Raw genomic sequence first — 27,054 nt, 5'->3', positions numbered from 1 at the left:
TTTGACCCCAGTACTCTTTCCTGCCATGGCAGGGGGTCGGACTAGATGATCTGCTCAGGTCCCTTCTGACCCTACAAACTATGAAACTTTGGCAACTCTTGTCTCATTGCTAGGGCTAAAAACAATGCTGAAACAAAAATAAGGCAAAGTTAATATTTGTGAATTTTCATTCAAATGTCAAATAGCTGCTTAATTTGAGCAGCTTCCTAGTTATGCGTTTGCAGTAATGACTTACAGATACCAAGTTTCAGATGTGAACAGGTATTTCTGCATGTTTGGAAATACTATAATTAATCATTTCCTGTTTGAAAAGGTTCGGTCATTTTATCCATGAAGGTACAGAAGTATGCAACTTGGATGACCATTCATGCTATGCAGGTAACCAAAACAGTTTGTGAGTATCAGTTTCCTAATGTATGTTTGCATGAGCTATTTGAAATCAATGAATGTGTAATTAGAAGGGGGAAAAAACTAAAAATCTGACCAGCACCACCTTAAATCAAAAACTGCATTTTCAATGTGATTTTAAGTAGTAGCCAGTCAAACAGCATTCAATGTGTGCTCACATCACTGAATTGTTCATCTCAGTATGTTTCTAAACCCAGTAAAACTATGGAGAAATGCACAAACTGATTCAAATTAACCAGGTCTGACTACACATTTTATGAAAAGCACTGGGTGTGCCTTGCATCCAATAGCAACAATTTGTTATGCACTGTAGTGTTACAGCACTCTAAATGGTAAGTAACTGTTTAAAAATTCCAAAGCATTCCTAAAATGTTTCACTTAAACATTTCTGCAATAAAATCTTATTGAACTGTTGCTTTCATTAATTTTCTACACACTAGAGACCTAGAAATGCAAGTTCGATTTTCTCTTTTCTTTCTTTTCTCTTTTTTTTTTAAACTTTGCCTACTACTACTGGCAAATAAACTATCTCTCTTTTTTAATAAAACTCTGGCCTTGAGTTTTGGCCCCTTAATAGTAGCCTACATGGTCGACTACCCTTGGTGTTAAATTTTCTTAAATTGTATTTCTGTCAGTATATCATTTTTTTAAGCAATGGACCCTATAATAGCAGGCACTATTCTGTCAGGAGTACATTTTAACAGCATGACACAAGTATTTTTCACTACAGGAGACAAACAATGATATGTATTACATGCAGTAAACATTGCCTTTGGTACATAGGGTTCTCTTAGCATTCATCTGTCTAAAATCTCATTGTGTCCTGAACAGGGAAAAAACCCTGCCTCTCATTAACTATTGCCCAGGGCTGTAGGTTTGTAAAGTGCCAACAACGCATTGTCACATTTCTTATGAAACAAGAGCTTGATTGAATATTACAAGAGACTGTGGAAACTCAGCAAGGTGGATTAGGATATATTTTAAATAGTAAAAACATAATAATAAGCAGCTATTGCACTCTGCTGCTTAACTAATCCACCAAATAGCTTTTTTAAAAAAACCTCAAAACTTTGTTTATAATGATTCCTCCAAAGAATCATAAGCTGAGTGGCAGAAGGAAAGGAAAGATGGTTTTATTTTTAGTAAAATGCACCCCAGTCCAAAAGTACAACACAAGATATTCTATGCCATGCATTTCACATACTTTGTAGGTGTTTATGGCTTTGCGTGAGCCATCTGCAACAAGATTAATGTCTCCTTTGTGAGGCTGTAGATTAGGGGATGGATTTTTAAAATCCTCAGTATTGTATGATTCTGCTTTAAAATAAGCAGGAGCAGTTTTAGGCTAATGCTGAGCCCTTCTAAAAATCTCACCCTGCTTTACTGAACAGTAATAGAACTACATTTGGAAATCTCTTCTGCTAAAACTAATGGGAATATCTTTACTCCCAGGAGTAATTCCACTGAAATCAACAAGAATATTCACATAAGTAAGTCTATTGCCCCCATAAGAGGAGCAGGATGTAGTGCCTGATTTGCTAACTGTGTTTTGAACTTCATGGAATTACTTAAAAAGGAACTGCTTTCCAATAATTCAATAGTGACCGTACTCTCAGAGAGGAAAATCAGCAGAGGTAGGATGGTCCAAGAGTTGGGATGCCTGACTAGATTTCTTGCATCAAATACTTCCTTCGTAAACTGAAGCACAATCACACAGGACATGCCTCCAACGTCTTTGCACTATGCCTGGGAGTGCCCTCAAGAAGCCGATCCTAGCCACTTGCTTCTGCTCACTCCCAGTGTGGCAAAATCCAGAAATGAGGTTGTGGAGCCTGAAGCGTGTTTCTGAGCTAACTCCAAGCATTTGTCTCTGCTGCCTCAAGATTTTTGCTCCTGGGTATACACTCACAACTGCAAAAAATCAGTTTCATGGCCTAAATTTGGGGCTTTGATAACTGAGAGCTGAGGCATTTGGGCAGGGCGTGACTTTCGGTGGTACTCAACACAGAAAAAGCAGACCTGTCTTTATTCTTTCAGCATCTTAGTTTCCTATCTGTAAAATGGGACAATAATATCTCTACACTATGGGGGGCAAGGAGAGGCTGCATTAACGACTGAGAGACGCTCTTAATCATTCAGTGATTGGAGCCCCCTAAGTACCTTAGATGTCTGGAACAGATAGTATTCAGAAGGTCTGCATTGCATTACAGACTTTCCTACCGCCTCTGCTTACTCATCTGTAAAATGAAACATTCACTCTTCTTAGGGCAACTGGGAAGTTTAATAAACATTTGAAGAGACCTGAAGTAGCAAAACAAAAATATTTTCCATTTTAGGACCAAACTGACTTTTTTCAGGGCGATCTGTCGTGGATAAATATGAACTTTTGACTGAGCAATGATTGTAAGATTTAGCTGCATATGAATGGAAGAAAATTATCAATGGGAAATATAAACAATGACACAAAAACAGAGTGAAAATGTCTTAGTTAAAGCACCTTCCTGAGGAAACTTAAATGCAAAGTGTAGGTACATCTCAAGCATCCAAGGAAAGATTAAAGAGAGCATAAAGAGCCAAGGAGGAAAAGGAGAGAGTTGAAATGTGGTGTCATGAAGGTTTCTTAAATTTGCACAATGGATATTCTAATGAATTCCTGCCTCCCAGGCACACCCTGCTTTGTGGCTATATCAGCAGAAGCAGATATACAGTTATTTATACTTGGCACATAGTTAATTTTGCATTTGATAACTGCTTGGCTGTTGTTTTAACAGGTGAGGTTTTGAGAAGAAATGTACAGCTGCTTTACAGAGGGAGGGAAGAGATTGTTTGGCCTACATAGTCTTCAGAAAAAGAAATATGGGTAGCATCTGGCAGTGGTAAGTGCTGAGACTACTTGCCAGAATGTGGAACTAGGTTCTCTATGCATCTCCTCCATAGTTCTTCAGAAGGGTTTGAGCTGGAATAAGAGTTTGCTTTATTTAGAACACTATTTGCTGCACGCAGAGACATTTGTATAAAAGTTTGAGGACCTTTCTCATTAAAGGGATGGGTGGGGGGAAGACTCCCTGGCCTTGTCTCTACCTGCTTTTGAAAGGACTGGAGCAGTGTAAACATATGATGGATTCAAGTAAGAGAGGACTCCCTTAGTGCAGGAAGAGAGGATGTCACAGGCTTCCTTCTAAGGACCGCTTTACAACACTCCAGGGTAGCAGGTATTCAGGGGATGCCATGGCAGGACCAAACATTTAAAGCACCAGAAATTCTGGACATTGCACCTGCACACAAATAGTTTGGGCCAGGCTGCCATAATTCAGGAAACCCTGCAGACAGGGCTAGGGGGGAGGGAGGTCTGCAACGTATGGCTTGAATACATGGGGCTTCAACAGCACATACGGCACTTGTACCAGGGGGTGGGGAAGTGGTGGTGGCATTGCCAGTCATGTCTTAGTGTCCACCTGCTTGTGACCTGAGCTGTGTCATTCCAGCCCACTACTCCCGACCCATCGGGGGGGGGGGGGGGAGGGGGAAGGGACTTATTTTGGTGTCTGAAAGTTCCCAACACCAGGCAGCACAAAGGTGAAAGCCTCCAAGGCTGCAAGTTTGACATAACAGAATCTCACCATTGACCCTTTAATTGTACCCATAGCAGTTCCTCTGTCTCCTGGGATATGGGTTGACCCCTTTGTAGGGATCCTCAGTAAAGGGTACCCCTTAGGAGGCAAGCTGCAATGCTTGAACAAATGCATGCAATAACATCTGGAAGGGCAGGGTCAAGAACAAACTCACTCACAGGTCAGAGAACTCTAGACTTCGCCTGCCATTCTGAGATTGTGTCGGAAGGAGGGAACCAGAGGACGCTTGTAGCTCAGCAGCTCTCAAAGTGCTGTATGAACAAAGTGAGGATATCACTGTCCCCTCTTGACAAACAAGGAAATTGAGGGTGAAGTAACTGGCCCAAATCAGCTGCAGATCAATGGCAGAGTATGTGCCCTGAGTCCATTGGCAACCGCGCTTGGAACTTGATAGTAGGTTTCAGTCAGTGGTCAAGTATCAGTGCAATATTTTCTTCATTAAAATATAGTTCCTGTGCTGTGTAAAGTCATATAAAAACAAACAAAAAACTAAGCAACATCACTCTTCTCCCTCTGATATTTAGCCAGTGACCTCGAATCTGAGCGCCCTGGAGGCTGCTCCCAGAGCTGCAGTCAGGGGAATTTTTTCTTAGAGTCACCCTCTCCCAGCAAATACCAGAGTAAGGAAAGATGTCTTCAAAGGTCTTATCACATGAGAAGTCCTTGGCAGAGGAACAAAGGATAAGGAGATTCTAAAGGTCTCTCAAAGTACAGAGAAAGACTTTGTATGATAAAAGATGCAGTTAAAAGATGGCCTTCCTAACAGTCATATGTTGTTTTTTTTCTTGGTAATTAAGAATGTCACTGTTATAAGTCTCTCTCAGTAGGTTTATAACACTGTTCTGCTTTAGGGAAAGAGCTTCAAGAGTCGAGCGCAACCACAGGAAACCCATCATGGCTGGAATGAAAACAAAGCTCTGACATTGCACAGCATCCTTCTGTAGCAGAAGTGAGCAGGAGAGAATATATTGCTGCAGGTGTGGCCACTGCTTGCAATTTCTTCCAATATCTTGTGAAGACACTGACCCCTCACCCCCAGGACCCGGCCTTATTCCAGCCATTGCCCAGATTTTGGGTTAAGCTATAAGCAAGCCTAGAAAACTCCTTCTTCTTAAAGCACAAACTTAAAAATCAGAACTTTCTTTGAATATCTGATAAGCTTATGTGACTTCCTGGAATCACTACAGCAAGTTGTGAACGATGTATGAAATGAAAAAGCCTTGCTCACTGCACACAATTCAGATCATAAATCTTCCAGGGGTATAAAAAAACCCACGTGGATGTGCTGTTTTATTTTGTCCTTTTCCCAAAAGAGTCTCTCATCAGGTGGATGCAGATACCTCAACTATCAATGAAAAAAATCACTTAAAAAAACAGTGCTGAAGCAGCCCTGTTCAGTTGACACAAAACTTCTTCCAGCATAAGGCATAGGAGCCTTCAACATGACCAGGTAGCTCCGACTCTACAGCCATCAAAGGTTTTAGTCTTCATTCTTTCTGGAAACACCCCAAAAACAACAAATCAGGGCATCAGAAAAATGATAGCCAACATCTAATCTAATCAGTCTGGTTCTTTTAACTCAATTGACCTTTAGCGATTGTATCACAGAAGCAACAGACAGCATGTTCAATGCAGTTAGCATCATCAGGAAAAAGATTTGCAAGGCCTATAAATAACTATGTAGCTAAACTATCATGAACATGGCCCAGTAGATAGAAAGAATCACATCATTAAACCTTCTCTTCCTCCTCCCCTTCTTCATTTCTGGTCTTTACTGCTTTGTACGGTGAGCAATCCCTTTCAATGAACGTAGTTTCTCAGCACGTCTTCCTGATGTTGATCCTTTATATTTGGCAGAGTAAAACAGCTGCTGTCCTAATCTGGACATTTTGCAACTGGCTACTGTTGCTGCTTCCCCTCCCTATCTAGTTAAGTACCTGTTATGTATTTCCATAAGTGTATTACCAAGGAGATATCATATTGTGATGAGGCCCTTTTGGCAAGAGTGATAAAGGGCAGGAAAAAAAAAAGTGTTACAGAGTTTTGTTCCAAATCATAGCTCCCGTCTTGGGGTCTTTAACAGGAAACTCTGACTCACATGCACCTCCACCTACAATTACAGGGCTATTCCAAAATGAATCCTGTAGCTCTGTTAACTGCTGGATTTGAAGTGGCATGCCTCATAGTGTTTTCCAAGCTGCTAGCAAGGAGACCTTTGGTTATTTGGGGCTTGTTTCAATACGAGAAGGTAGACGATTGCTAGTAAACCCTTAACTCCTTTTAAGGAAATTGCTTGCTATGATGCAGTTCTTGGGTAGACAGCATTTGGGGGGAGGGCGGATGTAAGTTTGATTAAAAAAAATAAATAAATTGGATGCAAGTAAAAGCAAAAAGTCTTTAACTTTCTTGCTTATCATACTTTATAACAAAAGACGCACCACTCAGCCATCTAGAACCAGAACAATTTATCTCCTTACTCCTTTTATTTTCCACTCCAAATTTTATCCACCTTTGAGGGAAGTTAAGGAAATGGAAAAACCCATTTATTCTTGCAAAACTAAAACCATACCCACTTTTGCTTAACTGTCCACCATTCTATTTTGGGCTAGAGGGAGAAATCAAGCAATGCAACACTGTCTTGAGCATAAGGGAAGGATGACACATCTGTGAATAGCACTTCTATGAATGTCATGTGTTCATTAAAGAACTTGAGACTGCATACAGGTGTTTTATGTGGCCTCCTACACCAGCAATCCAAGCAGCACAGGGGAGAGGCCAGCCAAGCCTATTACATTTTTATCAAGAATGTGCCCCTGTGAAACTCCCATATTGTAGTATAACAAGAGAAGCACTACTGGAAGCTAGTTGAGTGCATGGACTGTTAAGAGTTCAGTACAGGCTGCTGCAGCTCTTTTGAGAGAAAAGCCTTCCTTCTTTACCAATGTGTGGGCTTTATACCAATTGCTTCTAAATGAGACTGTGATATCCCACTCAGCGCGAGATGCAGCTGCAGAAAAAGACTGGCCCTTGGGAGGGAGAGGTGGGGGTGGTTGGAAAGGAAGTAGATGACCCAGTTATTCAGGGTTTGAAGGGTTCAACTTGGAGGGTTTTTTGTAGATACGCGAGTTCCCAAACCTCTTTTTTGAGAGATTTTTAGCTACAGTGATGGCAGATTTCTTTGGAAACTAAATATGCTTTCTATCACCTCTCCAACTGTGTCCTCCCCACTTTTTTTTTTTTTAATCCTTCCATCAGTTGACCAGTTTGGTAAACAGAGTCCAACCTTCTCCTGGTGCATTACTACTATATAAATTGACAGCATACAGCATTAATAACCCAACCACTAGGCAGCTAGGAATTGGTAGCAAGAATTTACTTTTCAGAAAAACAACCCCTGCAGGATCACACTGACTGAGGAGAAAAATTAGACTTTGGAACAAAAGATTTGAGGTGGTTAAAATGTGGTATCGGCCAACATTTTTTTTTCCAAGCATATCTGTTAACATAACCTTAGAGGCTTAAAAGCCATTTTTAAAAAAAGACACAAGAAAAAACTGTTTTTATCTGCCCAGCATGTTTTATCTGCTAAGATAGCAAACCTACCCATGTTAAAAAATAGCACATTTACTTCCCGAGTTATTTTGCCAGATACAGTAGATTCCTGTGAATGAATGACTGGGAACCTGCCAGACTACAGCAGATTTTACAAATAACTCAGCTTCTGTAGAGATTAAGTTTGGGATTTTTTGTTTATTTTTATAGCAGGTATATTTGGTTGGGTAGAGGGAGAACAGCTGTCTGTTTTGGCAGAACAAAAAAATCCCCGACTTAAATCATGACTACTGTAAGATGCACAGAAATGAATTCGAAAAGGAAGTTGTAGTGAGCAATACTAGCTAGGATGCATTTTTAAGAGCAGCTTCTTTAATGCAACACAATGTTGTCCCTAAACAGCAGAGGACAACTGATGAAGACATAAAAGATAAAACCAAGTGGGGCTGGTCACTGCATTGTTATGGATATTGCTAGAAAATCATCAGGCAAGGTTGCACCTAGAGATGGAAGGTAATTGGGAGTCTGACAGGGATGCATCAGGGCTGATATTAAACAGCCTCAGAAAAGCACTAAAGACACCCATAGTTAAATGTATGCTCATGACATAGTCATTTCTCTTTGTTTTATTCACTTAGTCTTTTCTACCAGTAGTTCACACAGTATTATGACTGAATTAGGTAAGGAGGTGCTAGGGGAAATGCTCATAGCAAACTCCAGCCTGAACTGAGCCTCATTAAAAACAGCACATTTGCTTGGGTGATTGTAGCATTTCCTATTAGGCTGCAGATTGCTGTAATAAAAAAGGTAATTCAAGGGACACAAATTTTTTTAATTTACTTTTTTGAGAAACACCCACTATAAATATCAAATGTCATGCTGAAGATGAAAAAAAATGCTTTTGCTCAGCACAGACAAGCATTTCATCTCCCCCCCAATTTTAACAGTGTAAACAATTAACCACAGATAATTGTTAAAACAATGTAAATAATTAACCACATTCTCCCCCCATCCCAATGGAACAAATACTTCCAGGGGGCTTCAGAATTTAGCTATAGGCTAGGCCCATTATCATGGCACTGGAACACAATATGGAAACAGGCCTACAAATGAAAGATGAATGTACACCAGAAGAAGAATCCCACAACTTACCTGAAGTTTTTGTCCTATCCACGTTATACTGCTTCATGCTACGTTCTAACCTTTAAGTGTCAATGCATAGTCAATGCATATTTTAATATACAAGTTGCTTAAAGGCCTGAAGTTCAGTACTCAGAACATCCAAACAAGCAGCCAGAAGTACTGAGAGCACCTATGCATGCATTAATGAGCTTTTACTAATGCACATGAAATCTGGTATCTCTAATATAAGGTACTAAAGTAAATGTGCATTAGGCTGTGCTAATGCAGAGTAGTGCACATGTGTTGGGTGATGCTCAATGCCTATTCTACTGCACATTAGCGTACTAGCATCATTTTTGATGCGTCACTTTAACGTGCAGCAAAACAGGCTACCGAGTCTTACAGTGCATGTGTAGATGTGCCTACTGGGCACTAAGCAACTACTATTACAATCAATGAGAACTCTTAGCAGGGCGCAGCCTTTACTGAAAAACATGGCGATTTTATTTAAGTGCCTAAATATGGACATCCAAGTTATACTTTTTGTCTTGGCCATTAGAGGATGAATTGATTAGTGCTCTTCTGTACAGTGTGGTCTTACCAACCACATCAAAAATGAGTGTGTCAGAGAAGCAAGAGGTTTCTATAGAAGCCAAATACTATGTGGAGTTTGTGCTGTATTTAAATCAGAAAGCTCTGTCAGTCAGCACCAAGCTGGGAATAGGCTTGGGGTTTTGAGAGCATTTCCGGGAAGGTGCGGTGGGGGGCACCCTGTGATCTGGGATGATTGTTCTGCAATACATATTAGTCTGAAATTAGGGTAAAACAATTTCTTGGTTCAGAATAGTTCTGTATGCAGAGACATTCAAATGTTAGGTATTTGCATTCACTCACACATGGCTTTAAATTAATAAGACCCTGCTGATTTTTGTAGGACTGCTCATGGTAATAAAGTTGAGCATGTGGTGCCTGTTTTCAGGAATGGAGTCTAGCATTAGATAAAAACAGCCTGCTTTTAACATATTAAATTACAATTAAATAAGGCACACAAGCAAGCCATTTATTACAAGACAGTCCCAGAGTTTACTTAAAGACAACCACTTTTCCCTCCCCATCCCCCCCAGTTTCCTAGAAAACTGCATTTTCTTCACAGATTTCTATTAAGGGAAGGTGGCTGTTTTTGCACTTTTTTGGCCACTGTATTGCAACTGTAAAAGATGCTCAGTTTTCTACACAAGTTCTTTCTTTATTTGGGTATAACAATGCGGAAAGTAAGTAGCCAAGATGCAGGCAGCAGGAAATATGTAGAAACAAATTGTTCTTATAGGAAAAAAAAAAAGACCCGAGTCACAACTCAGTTATTGCAATATTTACTGGAGACCCTAACTGAAATCATTGCCTGGCTGGGTTCAGTGCCATGCATGTAGACACACCCTTTCTGAAAAAATCTTAAGGACAATTAATTTAATCCAATGAATGAATCCACCTTCAAGAAAGCTCTGCATTAGCTATTGCTATTTTCCTTAATTGTTTCTTAACCAGGAGTATTCAATAGGGATTGTGTTGTAGCTGTTGTGTCACTGCAGAGTAAGAAAACAGCAGACCTCTGCAAGTACATCATGCTTGCTACTTCTGTAGGGCAGGGTAGCTACAATTGTGTGTACATGTTGCACAATATGCTTCCCCCCCCGTCCCCCCCCCCCGTTGCTAGAGTAAGCCCACAAGTATTTTTGATACAGATCCAGGTTATGAATACTCACATACATGGCGTTGAAACCTGCTTGGAGCAAACATTCAAATTTACCTTTACATAAGCAAGCATGTATGAAAAAGGAACAAAAGGGGACACATGTGGCATAAATCAACTCATTTAAATGTTAGGGAAGGTTGTGTCAGAGTTCTTATTATTTGTGCAGTTTGCCACAGTGGTTCTTCCCTCTCCAATTCCTATGATTCATTTGTCTATTGCAATGCCTGGAGAATATTTTTGGGCGAGTGACACTTCTCAGACTTAATATAAGTAACTCCAATCAGCAAATTTGAGTTGATAGCAAGGGGGAGGAAAGATTTGCCATAGTTATCTTTCAATATACACAAAATCCAAGTTCATAGGCCTGGCCAGAAAAGTATAATGTAAAAATAATGCATGCAAATTCAAGGCAACATTTGTAGTTTGGTCGTGTAGTTTCTTCATAACTAGTAAAATATACATCCATTTACCGTATGTTTGGATATGAGACTTGACTTTGTGTATTTCTCACCTCTTCAAAAATATAAGAAGGAAGCTGCAATAAAATCTGTGATTTCTTCCTCCCCCCACCCTCAAAGCAATTTTATCTTCAGATGTTGTGCAATTCTCACTTTCATCCGGTATGTGCCAACACAAGACATTATCATTTTTGCAAAAGAAAGGATGAAAGCTTAAATTACAGTTCTGCAGAATGCCACTTAACACAGGAACTGCAGGAGAATTTCCCATGGAATATCAATCCAGATCTTGAACATTCGCTTTTTATTTTATGAAAGAAACAGGTGATTTTCCCTAGCGATGGCTTCCCTTATGTATTGGGTATTTTTCTCCAAGACAGATAAACAGGAAAGAATCAAAACCCAAGTATAAAATAAAAAAATTGCCTGCAGTTAATAAGAAAAAGGTACTTGTGCTCTCATATGCAGATGTATTTCCTATTCCAGGTAACAATCTCTGTAGTTGTGATTTGTGGTTAGAATTTAGACTCAATTATGAATTTCCCTGGTCTAACTCCAGCAAAACATTTATGCACATGCTCAACGTAAAGCCCACAAGTAGCCTCACTGACTTCAGCAGGGATTCTCAAATGCTTAGCCTGAAATGCATGATTAAGTGCTTTGATAACATGGGGCTCAGCTGAAATAAATTTTAAGGTTAAAAGAAACCATTATAGTCATTTAGTTCATCTCCTTTGTATCATAAGCTACATAATTTCACCAAGTGATTGCTGCATCAAGCCCAAAATATGTGCATCTTGCAAAATATTTAAGCATAATTATAAAAGGCTTTTAAGAAAATTATTTTAGTCTCAATAAGACATTTGGTTCAAGTACCTTGGCTAAATTGTGTTTTTTTGCTATGGCAGGGTAAAGATTCCCCATTACTTCATAGCATTCCTACTCCAGAGATACTAAATGATTTTTTAAAAACAACTTTCTAAATATTACAGTAGTGCAGTATGACAAGGTCCAAAATTTAGTTCTTTTATGGCTTCTAATCCCTCCAGAAGAGAATAAACATTTTCCGCAGAGACTCAGGTATGTCTAAGTATACACCATTCAGCTCTTCAAGGAGGAGTTGGTGGTAGTCAGATGTACACTTAAAAATCAACAGATGTTTTTAATATGTACCTTTAAAATCAACTAGGGCTAGCATCTTAAATGAAAAACTCTATAAAATTTCCCAAAACAAATTAATCTAAAAACAATTAAAAGAGACATGAGATGGTGAAAGGCTTTAGAATATTACACCCCACCCCCCAACCTCAGACAGGAAATGCTGCAGTAGCAGCACCAAAAATTTCTGCCTTTTATTTCTGCTCAACTGCAAAGCAAAGATTTGATGGTAATGTAAAAATCATTGCTTTAGACATATGCTTCTTAAAATGTTAGAATCAGAAATTCAATTCAAGTGCATTTAGGCCACAGGAAAGAAAAACAAACTAAACATAAAAAACTTTAGGGCTGTGGATATAGTTTAGATTTATTTAAAGGGCCTTCCATGTCACTGTAAAGACTCCACTGGGAAAAATAAGCCTTCAAAAATACAAAGCATCTGGTAACAATGTAGTCTCATTTTAGCATAACTGTGATTGCCAAATAAAATGGATATCCTAGATCACTGAACATTAGCATCATACCTACATTACACAGTGATATTCATATGCCTGTCAAAAATATATTTAAAATTTCTTAATTTAAAGAAAAAAATTCAAAAACGGTATTCTTGATTGCTTTTATATCCCTTTTCAGAAGGCTAAAAGCTGGTTTTGAGTGCAGTTTCGCTATCAAACAGCTTTCAGATCATCTGTCAATTTTTACTGTAAAATGTAACTTAGAAACCTTAGAATATATACTCTGGAAGTTTTAAGTTTGCTCAATACCAGCTTTTAGATGGAAAAATGTATAATTATTAGTGTTGCAGAGGCATATATTAATGCTATTAAAAGAAAGTTACACTACATCCAAGCTAAATGTGAAACAAAAAAAAAAAATGCAGGGCTAAATATGTAAAAATACCAAAGCACTGAATTCCCACAGATTTAAAAAATAGGAATATTATTTATTTAGGCTTTAAATCATCTGTTACTAGTACACGCAAAATCAGGTAGATTATTTAAAAAAAAGAGAGAGGGGAAATAGATGAAGATTCTTAACAGAAAAAAAAAAGAAATAAAACTACATTCACAAAATTAGAAAAATTCAGCAGTAAAATAGAGGAAAGTTGAGGCATTTTGAACAGTTTAACAACAGGAAGAGTGGACAGGAATTGGAATCTGGCCTTATTTTAACTCACTTTATACCATGTGCTGGCAGACAGTGTTGAAATACAGTATGTTCTCTGGTGTATTAGTTATGCTTCTGTGTCTCTTCTTACAGATAACTATATTGTAAGTGTAAGCCAACATTTCAGCATGGTTTGAAAGTATACTGTGGACGTGGATATGGAAACAGTGCTCAAGTTAAAAGATCAGCAAAAAAAAAAAAGAAGAGAAAAAAAAAAAAAAGTATTTTCAAACATTTGTATGAAGCAAACCAGTGTACATTTGGTAAAACTTGTACCTTAAAGTAAGCAGGTTTAATGTAGCTCATACTATACTAGCTAGATGATAAAAAAAAAAAAATTACTGCTACTGAAGATCTTAGGAGAATTAGATGGGAAGGGACCCCCAAGAGGAATTTATAGATACTAAAAGAAGATACAGAAGAGACTGTTCTTAAAAAAAAAAAAAAAAAAAAAAAAAATCTATAAAATGGAATAGATAATCTTTTTCCTGAATATTTAAACCATTCTGTACAAATGTCAAAGTATGCTTTAAAATTATAAACAATAAAACCCATTTAATTTTGAGTAACTGTAAACAGACAAAACCTGCATCAAAATGATTGACGGACAACTGATGTATTATAGTAAAATCACAAAATGGTGTAGGAAAGGTTTACAAATACAATATTCTGTATTTTGGATTTTAATAAACAAGTTTTTCCATACAATTCTGAAAATTCTCTTAAAATTCCCTGAGCACTTCTAGATGAATGAAATATTGTGAAAAAGCACAAGAATGACTAGTTTTCAAGAAGCTTTGGGAGAAGGAACATTCACCCAGGTAGAGATTAAAGTCTGAATCATCATAGAGATTTGAAATATGTCTCTATTAAATACTCAGCAGGTTTGAAGATAAATACCTTGAAATAGTAGTAAACATGAAATCAGTGTATGGTATAAACCAAAATGGTAAACTATTTAGATTATGCTTTAATGATTATAATTTTATAGGTTTCAACACATGCCACTAAACACTAAAAATCTTTCAGCTTAATTGAATGTGCCTTATTAAAAGCTAAAATGGATACAATTTCATAAAGTGGTCTACCCAGGTAGAATGTTATTGCAGTAAAAAGGTTTAATAATTACCAGTCTTTGCTAAGAAAACTGCATATGCATGTAGGACTACATCCTAGATAGACAAAGGAGCCTCACAGATGACAACAATTTAGCAATTGTGGAAAAGTTATTCTTCAGGATTGTTACAGTACGGATTTTCGGTTTGGGTTTTTGTAACGGACTCCGGCAGTATTTTTACACTTATTTATGCACAAATTACCAAGCAAAAGATAGAGGGCTGCCATTTTATATTAAATTAAAAACAAAGAACAAAAAAACCCCAACAAACAAAAACTTTAGGGCCCATTCTTACAAAAGCCTCTGCTTGTGTTAATAGTCCTATCCACTTCATGCAAGTATGGCTTTGTAGGATAAAATCCTTAGTGAAAAAAAACCCAAGCTAGCTCTTATGCCCTAGTTCTGTAAAACACTTAGTTCAGTGGAACTTAAAAGATATCCAAAACTTTACGTAGTACTTAATTTTTTTTTTTTTTTTTTTAAATGGATCTTGGCCTTCTAAGAAAGTTGAAGAAAGTGTATAATAGTGTTGTTCTAAATACAGTTCAACTTTCACTCCCATGGAAAGCATTCATATGGAGATTTATACAAACAAATATGTATTTTGGTTAATTATTTTGAGGCATCTGAAGTTTTTTGCACATGCCTTTAACCACGTTAGAAAAGAGAAACAGGACCTGCTAATCAGCGCAAAATTGGAAGACAATTTAACTGCCTTGTTCTGACTCTGACCTTCACTCAGAAAGTATCCTGGCACATATTATGTTTTAAATAATTGCCTCTGGAATTAGAGCAAATGCTGATGCTCAATCTCAAACTACTTCCATTTTGCAGCTTGCAAAGCTTGCCCATCTTTTCACAATTAAATATTTTACAGATGCACTCTTTATTATGTTTATGCCTGAACACTTTACTCTGTTGTGAGCTTTCATTATTTACAAGACTTGTGGCAATATTTTTTTAAATTTGGTTCATCTGTGAAGTCTTCAGCCCAGCAAACGAAAAGGAAACAACATATATAATTCACCCCTTTCCACAGCAAAAGTAATCTAGTCATCTTTATAGCTTTTCAGTGATATTTTTAAAGTCTGCAATAAATTTACAAGCCAAATCATCATCAAGCTTAAAGGGAAAAAAAGGAATCCTCCCCACCTCTGCTTCTAGAGACTTTTAAAAGGCAAATCTGCCCCCCCACCATACATTCTTTTATTAATCTTTTTCCTACGATCCATTTGCTGGCTGGAGAAATTGTGCAAAAGTAATAAAAGTTCTAATTCAATTTCCATGTTGAGATGGATTTAAAAAAAAAGAAACCATATTCTTTGTGTTTACTGAGAGATATGCACTCCAACATTTAGTGTCATGGAGCTGGAGTTAAAACCAGAAACGGTGAAGATAATTTAGCTGCATGAATGCCTGCTCTTCAGTAAAATGCTGCCAAAATTAAATAGGAATGAAACAGCACTTTGTAGTCATTGGTCGCTCAGCAGGGTTTGCGTAGTTAAAAACCTAAGTGAAAAGGGTGATTGACCTACATTGCTACTAGCTTAGCACAGCTGTACTTTCATATTTTCACTGCATCTGAGGAAGCTCATTATTTAATACAACTGAGTTACATGTAATTGTCGGTCTTTCATTTCACATTTTTAGGGCCAGATATTAATCTCAGATGTGCAGCACACATTGCCGTGCATCTGGAAATGTAGGCTACTGCACATGTGGGCACAAACAAAATAGTAAAGCTGATATGGAACCATGTACACTTTGTACCCAAAATCAGGATGCTGTCCAGGGGTGCTTGCAAACATGCAAAATCAAATTAACAGATGAAACTGGATGCAAATACCTCACCATCCCAAAGGGTAACACTATATACTTTTCCATTTTAAGTTCTTTATGGTAGAAGTAACCCATGATATGCACCTAGAACACCTCCACACTGCTCGTACTTCTGATCTGAAAATAAGTGATAACCTTCCAGTTAACAACCAGTTTGATAAGTTATCGGCCCAAGGGCTGTTAACATAACAACTGGTTATTAACTGCAGTAATGATGGATTTCAAAGGGAATATTGCTTTTGCAAATGGACACGCTGCCAGTCAGAATGGAGGACAGATTGGGATAGGTTGATACATTAAGATGTCACTTCAGCTACAGAGGATTGGGCGGGGGGGTATATTTTAAATAGCGTATTCCATTTTATTGTAAATGGACATGAAATTCTGGAGTAAAATGTAAGTTCCTTAAATTAAGTCTTCACTTTCTAACCCAAGAGTGTGCGAGTAGGAGACAGAAGCCTGCAGGGGAATTATACTCCGTATCTCATTTTCATGGAATATGTTATTTCTAACATTGAACCCTTTCTTCATGCAAGCGAGTCCTGTTACTGGCTAAAATAGAGTTCCTTTCTGAAGCAGCCATGCCATTTGCCCCTCTAAATCATGCAGACTGAACCTCTGATGTCATTAGAAGGACTCTCAGAAGCATCACTACAAAAGAATTCCCTTTAAAATATCCCTAGGGGTGAGAGGTCTTGTTGTAGGAATGACCCCTTTGTATTTTTAAAACACTTATTTTTAGGTTTGAGTTAGACTAATATTTATTAGTTAAACCGATTAAAATGGGAGAAAAGAATGTCAGGTAACGCAAGTTATCTATATAGGGTTGATCACGATGTGTATCCAGCAGGTACCGATATGGACAGGATGTTAGTCTTGTTTTTGCCAGGAATTTAAATGTCACACCCAAGACAGAGGAAAGTGAGATGGAGAAAACATCTTTACAAACAATCCAGGACATGAATAGTTTGTGCTTTTACCTGGTTACATTTCAAAGTGGCTGCATTACTGCTTATACTATCTGAGGAACGGCTGTCTTATTGAAAGGCATAATGAACAGAGAAAGACAAGTTAATAAGTGATTTCACTCTCTTTATAGTATCACAGAAACCACATATCCTCTAGAGGGCACCACATAAATTAATAGGAGGCTAGAACAGTTTTATATGTAGCCAAGACTCCATTAATGGTTAAAATAAAGAGAAATTTTAAGAGGATAGTTTGAAGCTGTAATCTAGCCCTAATCTGATCATTAATACAAAGTAATTTATTCTTCATATTCATATCAAGTAGGTTACTAAATATGAAAGCTTATTTGCCTACAAAGCTAGAGAACATTTAACTAGCTTCTACATTAGCATTAAAATGAAGATCACTTTTATAGGTTCACTGCATAACTAAGTAGATAAGATGCAATGAGGCAAATGACTATCTGCAATTACCTTAAGTGCATCAGTTCGAAAATTTAGTGTAAATACCAAGTTTGAGTCAAGACACTCACAAGTATCTTGAAAAAATAGGCACCAGAACTGGAATCTGAGGAATCTACAGCTATGTTGGAAATATTTAAAACCCAACAGCAACAGGATCTCTTTCACTTGTGGGTTGTAGTTGGACTGATCTGAAAACAAATACTATGAACAGTTAATATACTAGAAGGTAAATACTCATTTTCCATACAGTCAAATTAGAGTGGAGGGAAAATGACTGACTGTGTAGAAGCCTGGCCCCATCTTGCTTCCATGTCAGGTCACTCCATCTTTGATTTCCATTTTCAAGTAAACCAAGCTTTTACTCCTGCTCACCTGCAGAGCCAATGCAGCAGCCATCACGGAAGATTGTCTTATATTCTGCCATCTTTATAATTTTTTTTACTGACGAAAAGTAGTAGCTCAGATCCCCTTCCTTTTAAGATTGTAGTCATAAACAAGGGAGTTAATTCCACATGTTCTTAAACTGCTGTTACCAGCTTATTCTAGCATGTGACCCTTTCCAGAAAATATTTCACTAGTTACTTTGATGGCAGCTCCACCACAACCATTTGGGGTCCCATTCTGTGATGCACTGCTTGGTATTCATTTGGGTAGATGCTACCTGTAGGGTTGCCCATTATGCCAAACTATCCAAGCTTTCATTTGAAGCATTCCAGCTGGTACTGCAGGTCAGTACCAACGTGAATAAGAGGAACAAAGCAGCAGCCCAACTGCATTTCCCTTCCCAGAGATCTATGGGCAGCCTGTAAAGTACTAGCAACTGGTATGACTAAAACTATGCTATTGTACCAAATCTTTATTTTTTTCACCATGGTAGTATTCAAGTACTTTCATGTCTATAGGATTTTAGTATTTGTTAACTGCACCTCAAAATACTATATAGACAGTAGCTCCAAGTTTATATCACACATATACTCCAATACTTGTGTAGTGGTACACAGCCCTTCAGTACCAACTACCACTGGCTTATTTATAGCCAGTGCCATCTTGACTCCAGTCAGTACAGTGACCTAATGTGCTAGCAACTGCTCCTTTTAAAATTTTAATAATTATAGCATGCAATAGATTTTGGACATATCTATCAGAGAATTTGAATCTACAGTCTCTTAATGGAAAAAGCAGTAAAGGACTACCTAAGCTAAGAACTGGCAGTGGACTATGGAGTTCGTTTCTAGACCAATAGTTGGAATCAACAGTATTGACCTGAAATAACCAAAGTGATGCAGCATGTGGAAATAAAATTGGTGACCTCAGGTCAGTTTCTAGTGAATAAGTGGCTACATTCCTCAAAACTAAGATGGCCAAAGCGCATCATTTTTTCTAATAGAGGCTAAAATCTTATAAAAGCTACTCATTTATGAAAACAAGTTCTGAGAACTTGAAGTTACATTTTAAAGTGTTTTGTTTGGACCATTACTGTAGAACATGGCAATGCCTCTGTAAAAGGGGCAAGAGGATACCTTCATGTCTGGGGTAGAAGCACACCAGTGTGGGAAGCCTACAGTGCTTATGCTGTGTGCGCTTTCCTTGATCTGAATAGGGGACTTCAGTCTAAGGCTGTCATCTATGAACACTCTTATTCCCTCTGTTCCCCACACCCTCTCCAATTAAAATAGCATGAAGTTTAGACATGCACAATACTCAATATACAGCATTGTATTGTTTCCTATGCAGCAAGACCTCGAAACTAACAGGACTGCAGGACTACAATATTTACATGTTAAATAACAAAGACAACTCCTACCTCAGATAGTCTCTGCGACAAAGGATAAGGTTGGCTTTGGTGTACAAGGTGGAGCCCACCTCCCCCAAACGACAGTCACAGCAGGCACACTTCAGGCAGTCCTCATGCCAGTATTTGTCCAGGGCCTTCAGAAGATACCTGTCCTTGATCTTACGGTTGCAGCCAGCACAACCTTTCGGCTTGGTGTCTGGCTGGACTGAGAGCATTTGTATACCTGAAACAAACATACACATGCATGAGGTGTTTAAACTGCTCACAATAAATTGCCAACAGCACTAAGATTCATTTCCTCCAACAGGCTGGTGGGAATGTCTGCAGGGTCCTTTGCCTCTTCTCTGACACCTCTGCCTTCTCTGTTACTTGGAAAAAAGAGAGAATTAGTTAAGGGACTTTTTTAAATCATCCCATTTTGACAGAAGCTTTGAATTTCTAACATCAAAATATCCAACCAAGTTCATATTAAGGAAGAGCCCCAAAGATTCTGAACTTGTATTAGGCACCAGGGGTATTCAAGTGTTAAGCAGGCCTTACACCAGCAATTTTTAACCAGGGTGCAGCAGCAGCTTGGAGTGCCTCGAGATCCTTTCAAGGGTGCTGTAGGGTATCAAGCAATGTTAGCCCTGCTAGGCATGCAAAGTTCATCCACAAGATGAACCCAGGGATTTCAAACAGTATTCAAAACATTCTGCCCTACTATGATCTTTTTGAGGTCTTTGCAACAAAGATATTCTCTTATTTTTTCTGTAATCAAAAAGCTGGCGTTTTCTGAAGGGAGTCTCACATTAAACAAGAAGTGCCTTGAGTCTAAAAAGGTTGAGAACCACTGCCTTACACCCTTGCAAGATGAAAAAGAAAGGGGGTTTTTTTTGTACAGGTGGGAAGACTGAAGCAATCAGAAGAGGACTTGGCTTTTTAAACCCTGAACAGTAAGAAGTTTCAGAAGATGTACAAAACAAAATCAAATAAATATGCTTAACCTTTAGGATCTTTCATTTCCAGTGTGATCATTAGCCATATTATTCTGTAGCCAAGCAGAAGGTAAGGCAGGGTGCCATCTTGGAGACTAACTGGACCATTATCTTAGATTCATTTAATCTAGAATGACACCCTGACTCACGTCCTGCCCATTTTCAATGTGAGCACCTTTAAATCCAAGTGCTTACATGGGAGATCAGCTCTAGCAAAGTATTTGCCCCTGCAGCAATCAAGTGGCAATACAGGCTAATGTATCAAGAGAATCTACCTCTCCTGACTCCCACTAACCAGTTCTAGCCAATACACGGATCTGATAAATTAATTAAATTAATTGTTATACCTCTTGAGATATAGAAGAAGAAACCTCTTAATATAGGTATCAGCCATGCAACTTCTGAAATTGGAGATGGGAAAGTTGGCAAGGAAAAATAACAGTCATCTTATATAGATCATTTCAAACCAAAGGACCCCTTTAAAGGATTAGAGTCTGAATTATACTAGTTGCTCAGCACTGCAAGGAAGAGAGAGGGAGGGAAAGGAAGTAGAAATCACTGCCCTAAAGATTTTACAGGGAATTCATTTGTATCTCTCATCTTCAGAGCAACCTCGCTATCAGTAGCTTAAAGTTCCCCCCACTTTTTAAATATCTAAAAGGACTACATTAATCGGTCCTCCTACTTGTATTATATCAAGCAGCATGCTTTTGCTCAGTGTTTCAGGTAACCTGACGAAGGCAGAGGGTTGTTTTGTGTTTAATTCATTTATGTCCCTAAATATGAATCTAGTATTAAACACTCAAAATCTAGTGAGAATTCTTTTGACAAAAAAAAAAAAACAAAACCAAAACACAGCTATCCCACATCCAAATCCTCCCTCCTCTAGGTCTTCAGGAAGAGGCTAGGAAAAAAAAAAATATATAGATAGATAGATAGATGGACCTGAAGGTCAAATATAAACTTCACTGTCCTCCACTGCTCCGATTCCAGAGTCAGGACCTTTTCACCAAAAATGCTCTACTACCTCTAGTTAAAAATTCAGGACTGTAACATTTCCAGTGAAACTGGTGTGATAGGACACCAGGAAGGAGAATGTAAGTCTTCACAGATCAAAGACTGAGCTCATGAGCAGAACAAAGTCAGGGGTAGCCTTCGAAACAGAGGTGAAAGCTGCAGAGGCATGTAACACCGAAGGAAAAAACAAACAAACAAACAAACCAATGGCTGAATTTTGCACCATCTGGTTCTTCCAAGTGGTCTTTAAATGTAGCTAGAGCTGCATGCAGTGGAACTCACTGAACTACTGCAGTCCACATCGATTCCGATACAGTTAAGAGGCTTTCAGGGGTTAAGGGGAGCAACTCAAGTCTTGCTTAAGAAGTTCAGTTGTCACTGAAGCATGCATAGCAATTCCCTTTTTTATTGTGGCATGCAGTTAAAACAGTCCATTTCCCTAACGCACAAACTCCATTTGCACACTGCAGAGTTATGATTTCTTTTGTTAAAGATTTCATTACATACAAAATATTCTTAATCATGTTAATGCAAATGAACCCAAAGTACATCAGCATTAAACTGAGAGATGTCTAAAGATTCACAGAACTAGAACTGCAATTTTATTTTTCTATTGGTAAGGACACATAGAGCTCCATCACTTATGCATAAGAAGTCAGTGAAATAAGTCCCCAACTGAGGTATAGACATATCCCCATTCTGTAAGTGTCAAACTGAGGAAGGGGTTAAATGACCTGCTCAAAAAGTCTGCAGCATGTCCAGAAACATCTGTAATAGCCAGGTTCAAATTAGCCTCTTAAACACAAGGCTACAGGCTATGGCCAGGTCTATATTATGCAGTTCTGCATTCATAGCTGTTGGGCCTAACATGTGGCAAGGGCTACACGCTCTCCTGCTGTAGCTCTGGGGCAAATGAAGCTTTGCTGACAGAGTGCTATCAACAATTTTGCTCATATTCAGGGATGCTGCATGGCTATACCTTCTAAAAAGCTCCCTCAGCATACTCTACATCTACGTTATGGGTTTCTGCTAGCATAGCTATAGCTGTGGAGACACTGCTATGCAGACAAGACCTATCCACTCCATACGGCAGCTTTCATTTCCAAGTGCTCTGTGAGCTGCACACAGATCTATGAAATAGCCATTAATGGGGCAGGAAAGTGAAGAATGGGAGCCAATGTGAGCCCCGGCAGAATGCCCTGGGAAAGTTATTGCTAGGGACACTGGAGAAAAAGTGCCCTATGGGAAATCAACTGCATCTTTAGTACTTATACACAGCAAAAACAAACCTTGTTTGTTTTTTTTTAAAAGTTTCCATGTGTTTTCCTCCCTTATAAACATTTGTTAAATGCCAACAGCATGACAGGTTTTGTACAAAACCAAGACAGTCCCTGAACCACATATACAGTGCAAACAAATAAAGTAGACAAGATATATAACTTATGACAACTTATTGGAACTCAGTTCAGAAGGATGAAGGACTGCACTAGGACTTTAATCCTTAGCTTGAGGGAATCCAGGACAAACCAGAAGTTAATGTGGTTAGGGCTTTAAAAAAAAATAAAATAAAAGACTTAAATGTAAAAACATTGCCACCTGATAAGCAAGGTAGAGAACGCAGGCAGACTGTCTCTGATCCTAGCTGATCAAACTGGAGAACAAGTGTCCTGCTGTACTCTGAAGTGAACAAGCTACAAATGGTGATGCAAGGTTAAATAAATGAATAAAAATCTGAGAACTGAAATAAATCAAGCCTCTGATTCTTAAAGGGTGTGCTGCCAATCTGAAATCATCACATTATAAGTAAGGCTGCCGCCTGCACAAATCCTACAACTCCTGGGGGGGGGGGGGAGAATACCCAGGCACAACATCCAACACCACTTTATCAGATCCTTGTGTAAAAAAAAAAAAAATCAAGATTCTTAAATTTTATTCATTGCTGCCAAACCACTTCTCAGCTACAACAACAGACCCCAACCTACAGACAACTAAGTCTGTTTTCTGGGACTTGTGGAGAAGAGGTGGTTTGGACACACCCAGACTTCCTTTTCAAATTAGGAACTTAAATCTGCAGTGCCTCTTTGAGGGAAGAGGAGGTTTTTCATGTGAACCAAGTTTAGAAGCCTTCTTCTCCATTACTTGGAAGGAAACTACTTCCCTTTTTTGTGAAAAATTCATTTAATACAGACAGTATTTTACAATATGGAGCAAGAACCACTTAAGCTTTCTACAGAGGAGTCTCTGCTCTCTGCACTGTTCCCACATCTCCCAAAACTGATGGCAGTTCTTCCACATCTCTACTGCAAGCGTAAGAGATTCCCTCCCGCTTTTTTCCTGTGGTCCCAAACAATTTCAATCCAATGATAATTAAAGCAGAGGGACATTATCACCCGGGGAATGTTAATGCATATTTATATTACAAACATACCTATACCAAGTTTACAGTTCATGTAAATGCAAATGATGTTTGCAAATGATGTATTAGCTGGAAATAGAGTACCTACAACTTGGTGTGAGCCAGCTCTTCACAGACCACTGTTTTGGGTACCGCTATCCTAAAAACCAGCTGGGAAGGACTTAAGACAGACACCATCTAGAAAACTTGCCCACGTTTCCTGCTGAACTATAGGGAAGGCAGCACTGATCTCCCAGGATGAAGGTGCTGCCTGTGTAGCACTTCCAAACAGCAAGCAGGACACCCAACCAGTCCAAATCAAGCTCAGGGTTTCCCTACATTTGTGCAGAACCATGTACATTCTGTAGAACACACCTCAAGTCTAACTCAGAAGTTCCCAAACTTTTTCTTACTGCATACTCCCTTGCTGATTTACTACCTGCCTAATTTACTAAATAATTTACTAAAATGCCAATTATAATGAAAATTAAATCAGCCTTTACAGAATTTGTCCTGCATACTGCCCCCTCCCCACCAAGGTTGTCTTGCATCCCCAGTGGTATGCGTGATCATACCCCAAGTAGTATGTGAACCACAGTTTGGGAACTCCTCATTTAACTCATTGCTTTACAAGTCTCATCTGCCAATCTCCAGTGAAGGTTTTATAAATCATCCCAATATTTTCCCAAAATTGTATGAGTTACAGCATCCAGCAAAGCTCTGCATCTTATAAACAAATATTCTGAGTCTGTCTCCTGTCCCCTTATGACCTCTAGGGGAAGGAAAAAAAAGAAAAAAAAAAAAAGATTTTTGCTTTCTTATATGCAGATGTGAGCACTTTATTGCCTACAAGCAAATCCTTCATTACAACAAATTTCTGCTCACTTTTTTAAATTAAATATGCTGTGAAATGACTATCACAGAGTTTTTGGCCACAAAAGAAAAATAGGTAAGTAGAAGGAAAGAGCTAATCCATAGAACGCACACAACCAAGCATAAATCTCTACCAACCTTCTCAAAATGATACTATATGATTGCAGGGTGTCTTATTTGCAGTGTGGCAGTAACTAATAACTGTACTCAAAAATTGGTATCCTGTGGTGCTAGGTGCTGTACGATTGCACAAAGCATGCTGCTTCATCCTTGTAGTGATGGTGCTTAGTTTTGTCACTCAGAAGCTACAAGAACAGGAAGTTACGGATGCTTAGTGTATTAACCTTTCAGGGATAAAACTGTCCCCTTGGTTAGGTATATGCAGTGCTCTTACTAATGACAACAAGGATACATGGCAAGAGCAAAAAAAAAAATTAACCTTGCTTTAAAGAAAGAAAGAAAAACCAGTTTGGCCATCACCAATTTAGTTTGTAAAACCTTAATAAAGCAAAAACTAGAGCTAACCAAAGAGTTAAAGATTCAGTGGAGAGTAAAAGGAACACTTTTCAGATGTGCTACCACCTTGTAATTACACACTTAATGTGGTCAGCTTCCTCCAACTATTCAAAAGGAAAAAAATAATACACCTATAGTAAGAAGAAAAATAAAGAAGAAATTAAGCGTTCATGGACCAAGAAACATTTCATAAGTTGCTTATAGCACATCAGGAGTTGTAACTAGTTTTAGATTGCCATGTAAATTGTTCTGTGGAACATTCTTATTGCCTCCGAGACCCTGCTATTCTGAGTTATTTGACAGTTTAAGGGAAATCATAATTAAAAAAAGAGACATAAATAATAGCCTGTGCAATGTGGTGCGCAGAAATAAGTAGAACCATTTCATTTAAACTCTGGTGAGCTTTTAATTGCCTGGATTGCATTGTGAACCAGCCTAACGGTTGATTGCCTCCATTATGGTCTCTTGTTCTGTGCCATTCATCCGCACAGTCTCAGCTTCTGTAGTTAACACAACAAAGTAACCGCAACTCCATAACACCCAGGGGTTTCCCCCCCCCCTTTTTTTAATTTAAAAAAAAAAAAAAAAGAAAGTAAGGTTTTGAGTACATTGAATATATACTTTTTTGTATACTTTTGAGCCAATTTTTCCCCATGGTAAACAACAGAACTTCACTCCCTCTCTCCTAAAGACATGTATGAAGTAGGGTTTTTTTGTTTTGTTTTTTTTAGGGGGCAGTGCAAGGAGAGGAAAAGTGGAGGTTAGGCAGAAGCTAAAAATGGGAACGCAGTCCCACAGCTGGGAGCACCGACACAGATTAAAAGAATTTGGCCAACATGGCCATTGGATTGCCAAGAGACACCAAACAAAAGATTTTTCTTCTTCTCTCCTCTCCCCCACCCCTCACCCTTCCCTTTCTTTTTGAAAGCTAGACTGGGCCTAAAAGCTTGTTTCTCTCTGTTCACTGGCCCAGAGCATCCCTGCAGGCTGCAGCCCCCTAAGGAACAACAATGCAAATAGATGTCCCCAGATTTCAGGGACTGGAGCTGCTTCTTAACTGTGTTCTTACCCCTACACATACACCTCCTCTTTTTTTTTTTTTGAGCAATGGTGCTGGGAACCAATTTGATTCCCTTTTTCTCCAATGCAGCTGCAAGGCTCAGAGATACTGACATTTTTCCACTCTTATCAGTTTAATTACAGTTACCATGGCAGCAAAGTGCTAGTGCTTGGCAAAGGCCAACAAGAGATTTGCAAGACTGAGTTCAATTTTGATGCAGCTCACATGCAAAATAAAAAAAAAAAAAATAAGAAACACATACACACACACACTCTCTCTCTCCCCCTAACAAAGAATCCCTTTTGAAGTTAGACATTGAAGCCTTTTGTGCTAATTCCTTTTCAGGGATGGGGGTTAGGGGTGAGTGGGTGTTGCTAAAGGATGTAGCAATATTTGTTGCACCCAGATAAATTGGTTTCAACAGCAAGTCCTACCCAGCAATATTTGAGATCCATTTATAACAGGCACACACACAGGCTACAGCAACATATTAACAAATCATAATAATCGGGGGGGGGGGGTTATTATTATTTTAAAGAAAAACCCTCCCAGCAAGTGCACGGTTGTTGCTAAGCACAAGCTAAACCGTGAGCTTGTCACCTTACCAAAACTTTTCTCCTTTTTCTGCATGAGTTGACTTAAGGGTGCCTGGAGAGCTCCTTCTCACTGAGTACCAAATCCAAGCAAAAGTAGCAAGTGTTTCCCCCAGTTGGAGTGTCGTGGGCTGCAGCCAGACACACAGGCAGACAGCCGGAGCTGGGCTATTGTGCAGGCACTTCGGA

At 38.6% G+C, this 27,054-nt stretch overlaps 1 protein-coding gene across 9 annotated transcripts in view; it reads right to left on the bottom strand.

Annotated features, from left to right (window-relative positions):
* Window positions 1-27,054, bottom strand: part of LMO3 (LIM domain only 3) — a 78,372-nt gene that overhangs the window by 46,301 nt on the left and 5,017 nt on the right. For 7 of the 9 annotated variants that reach the window (XM_019544492.1, XM_019544490.1, XM_019544486.1 and 4 more), the window contains one exon: window positions 19,444-19,657. In XM_019544492.1, coding sequence (XP_019400037.1) covers window positions 19,444-19,649 — 206 coding nt within the window. In that variant the 5' untranslated portion in view covers window positions 19,650-19,657. Of the gene's footprint in view, window positions 1-19,443; window positions 19,658-26,877; window positions 27,043-27,054 lie in introns of those variants that run through there. The other 2 variants (XM_019544493.1, XM_019544485.1) reach the window with 2 other exon arrangements.

The sequence above is a fragment of the Crocodylus porosus genome, unplaced genomic scaffold (assembly GCF_001723895.1).
Source record: "Crocodylus porosus isolate Cpor-Errol unplaced genomic scaffold, CroPor_comp1, whole genome shotgun sequence".
NCBI classification, from domain to species: Eukaryota; Metazoa; Chordata; order Crocodylia; family Crocodylidae; genus Crocodylus; species Crocodylus porosus.
Note: the sequence above shows the minus strand (reverse complement) of the source record. Positions and strands in the feature narration are given on the sequence as shown.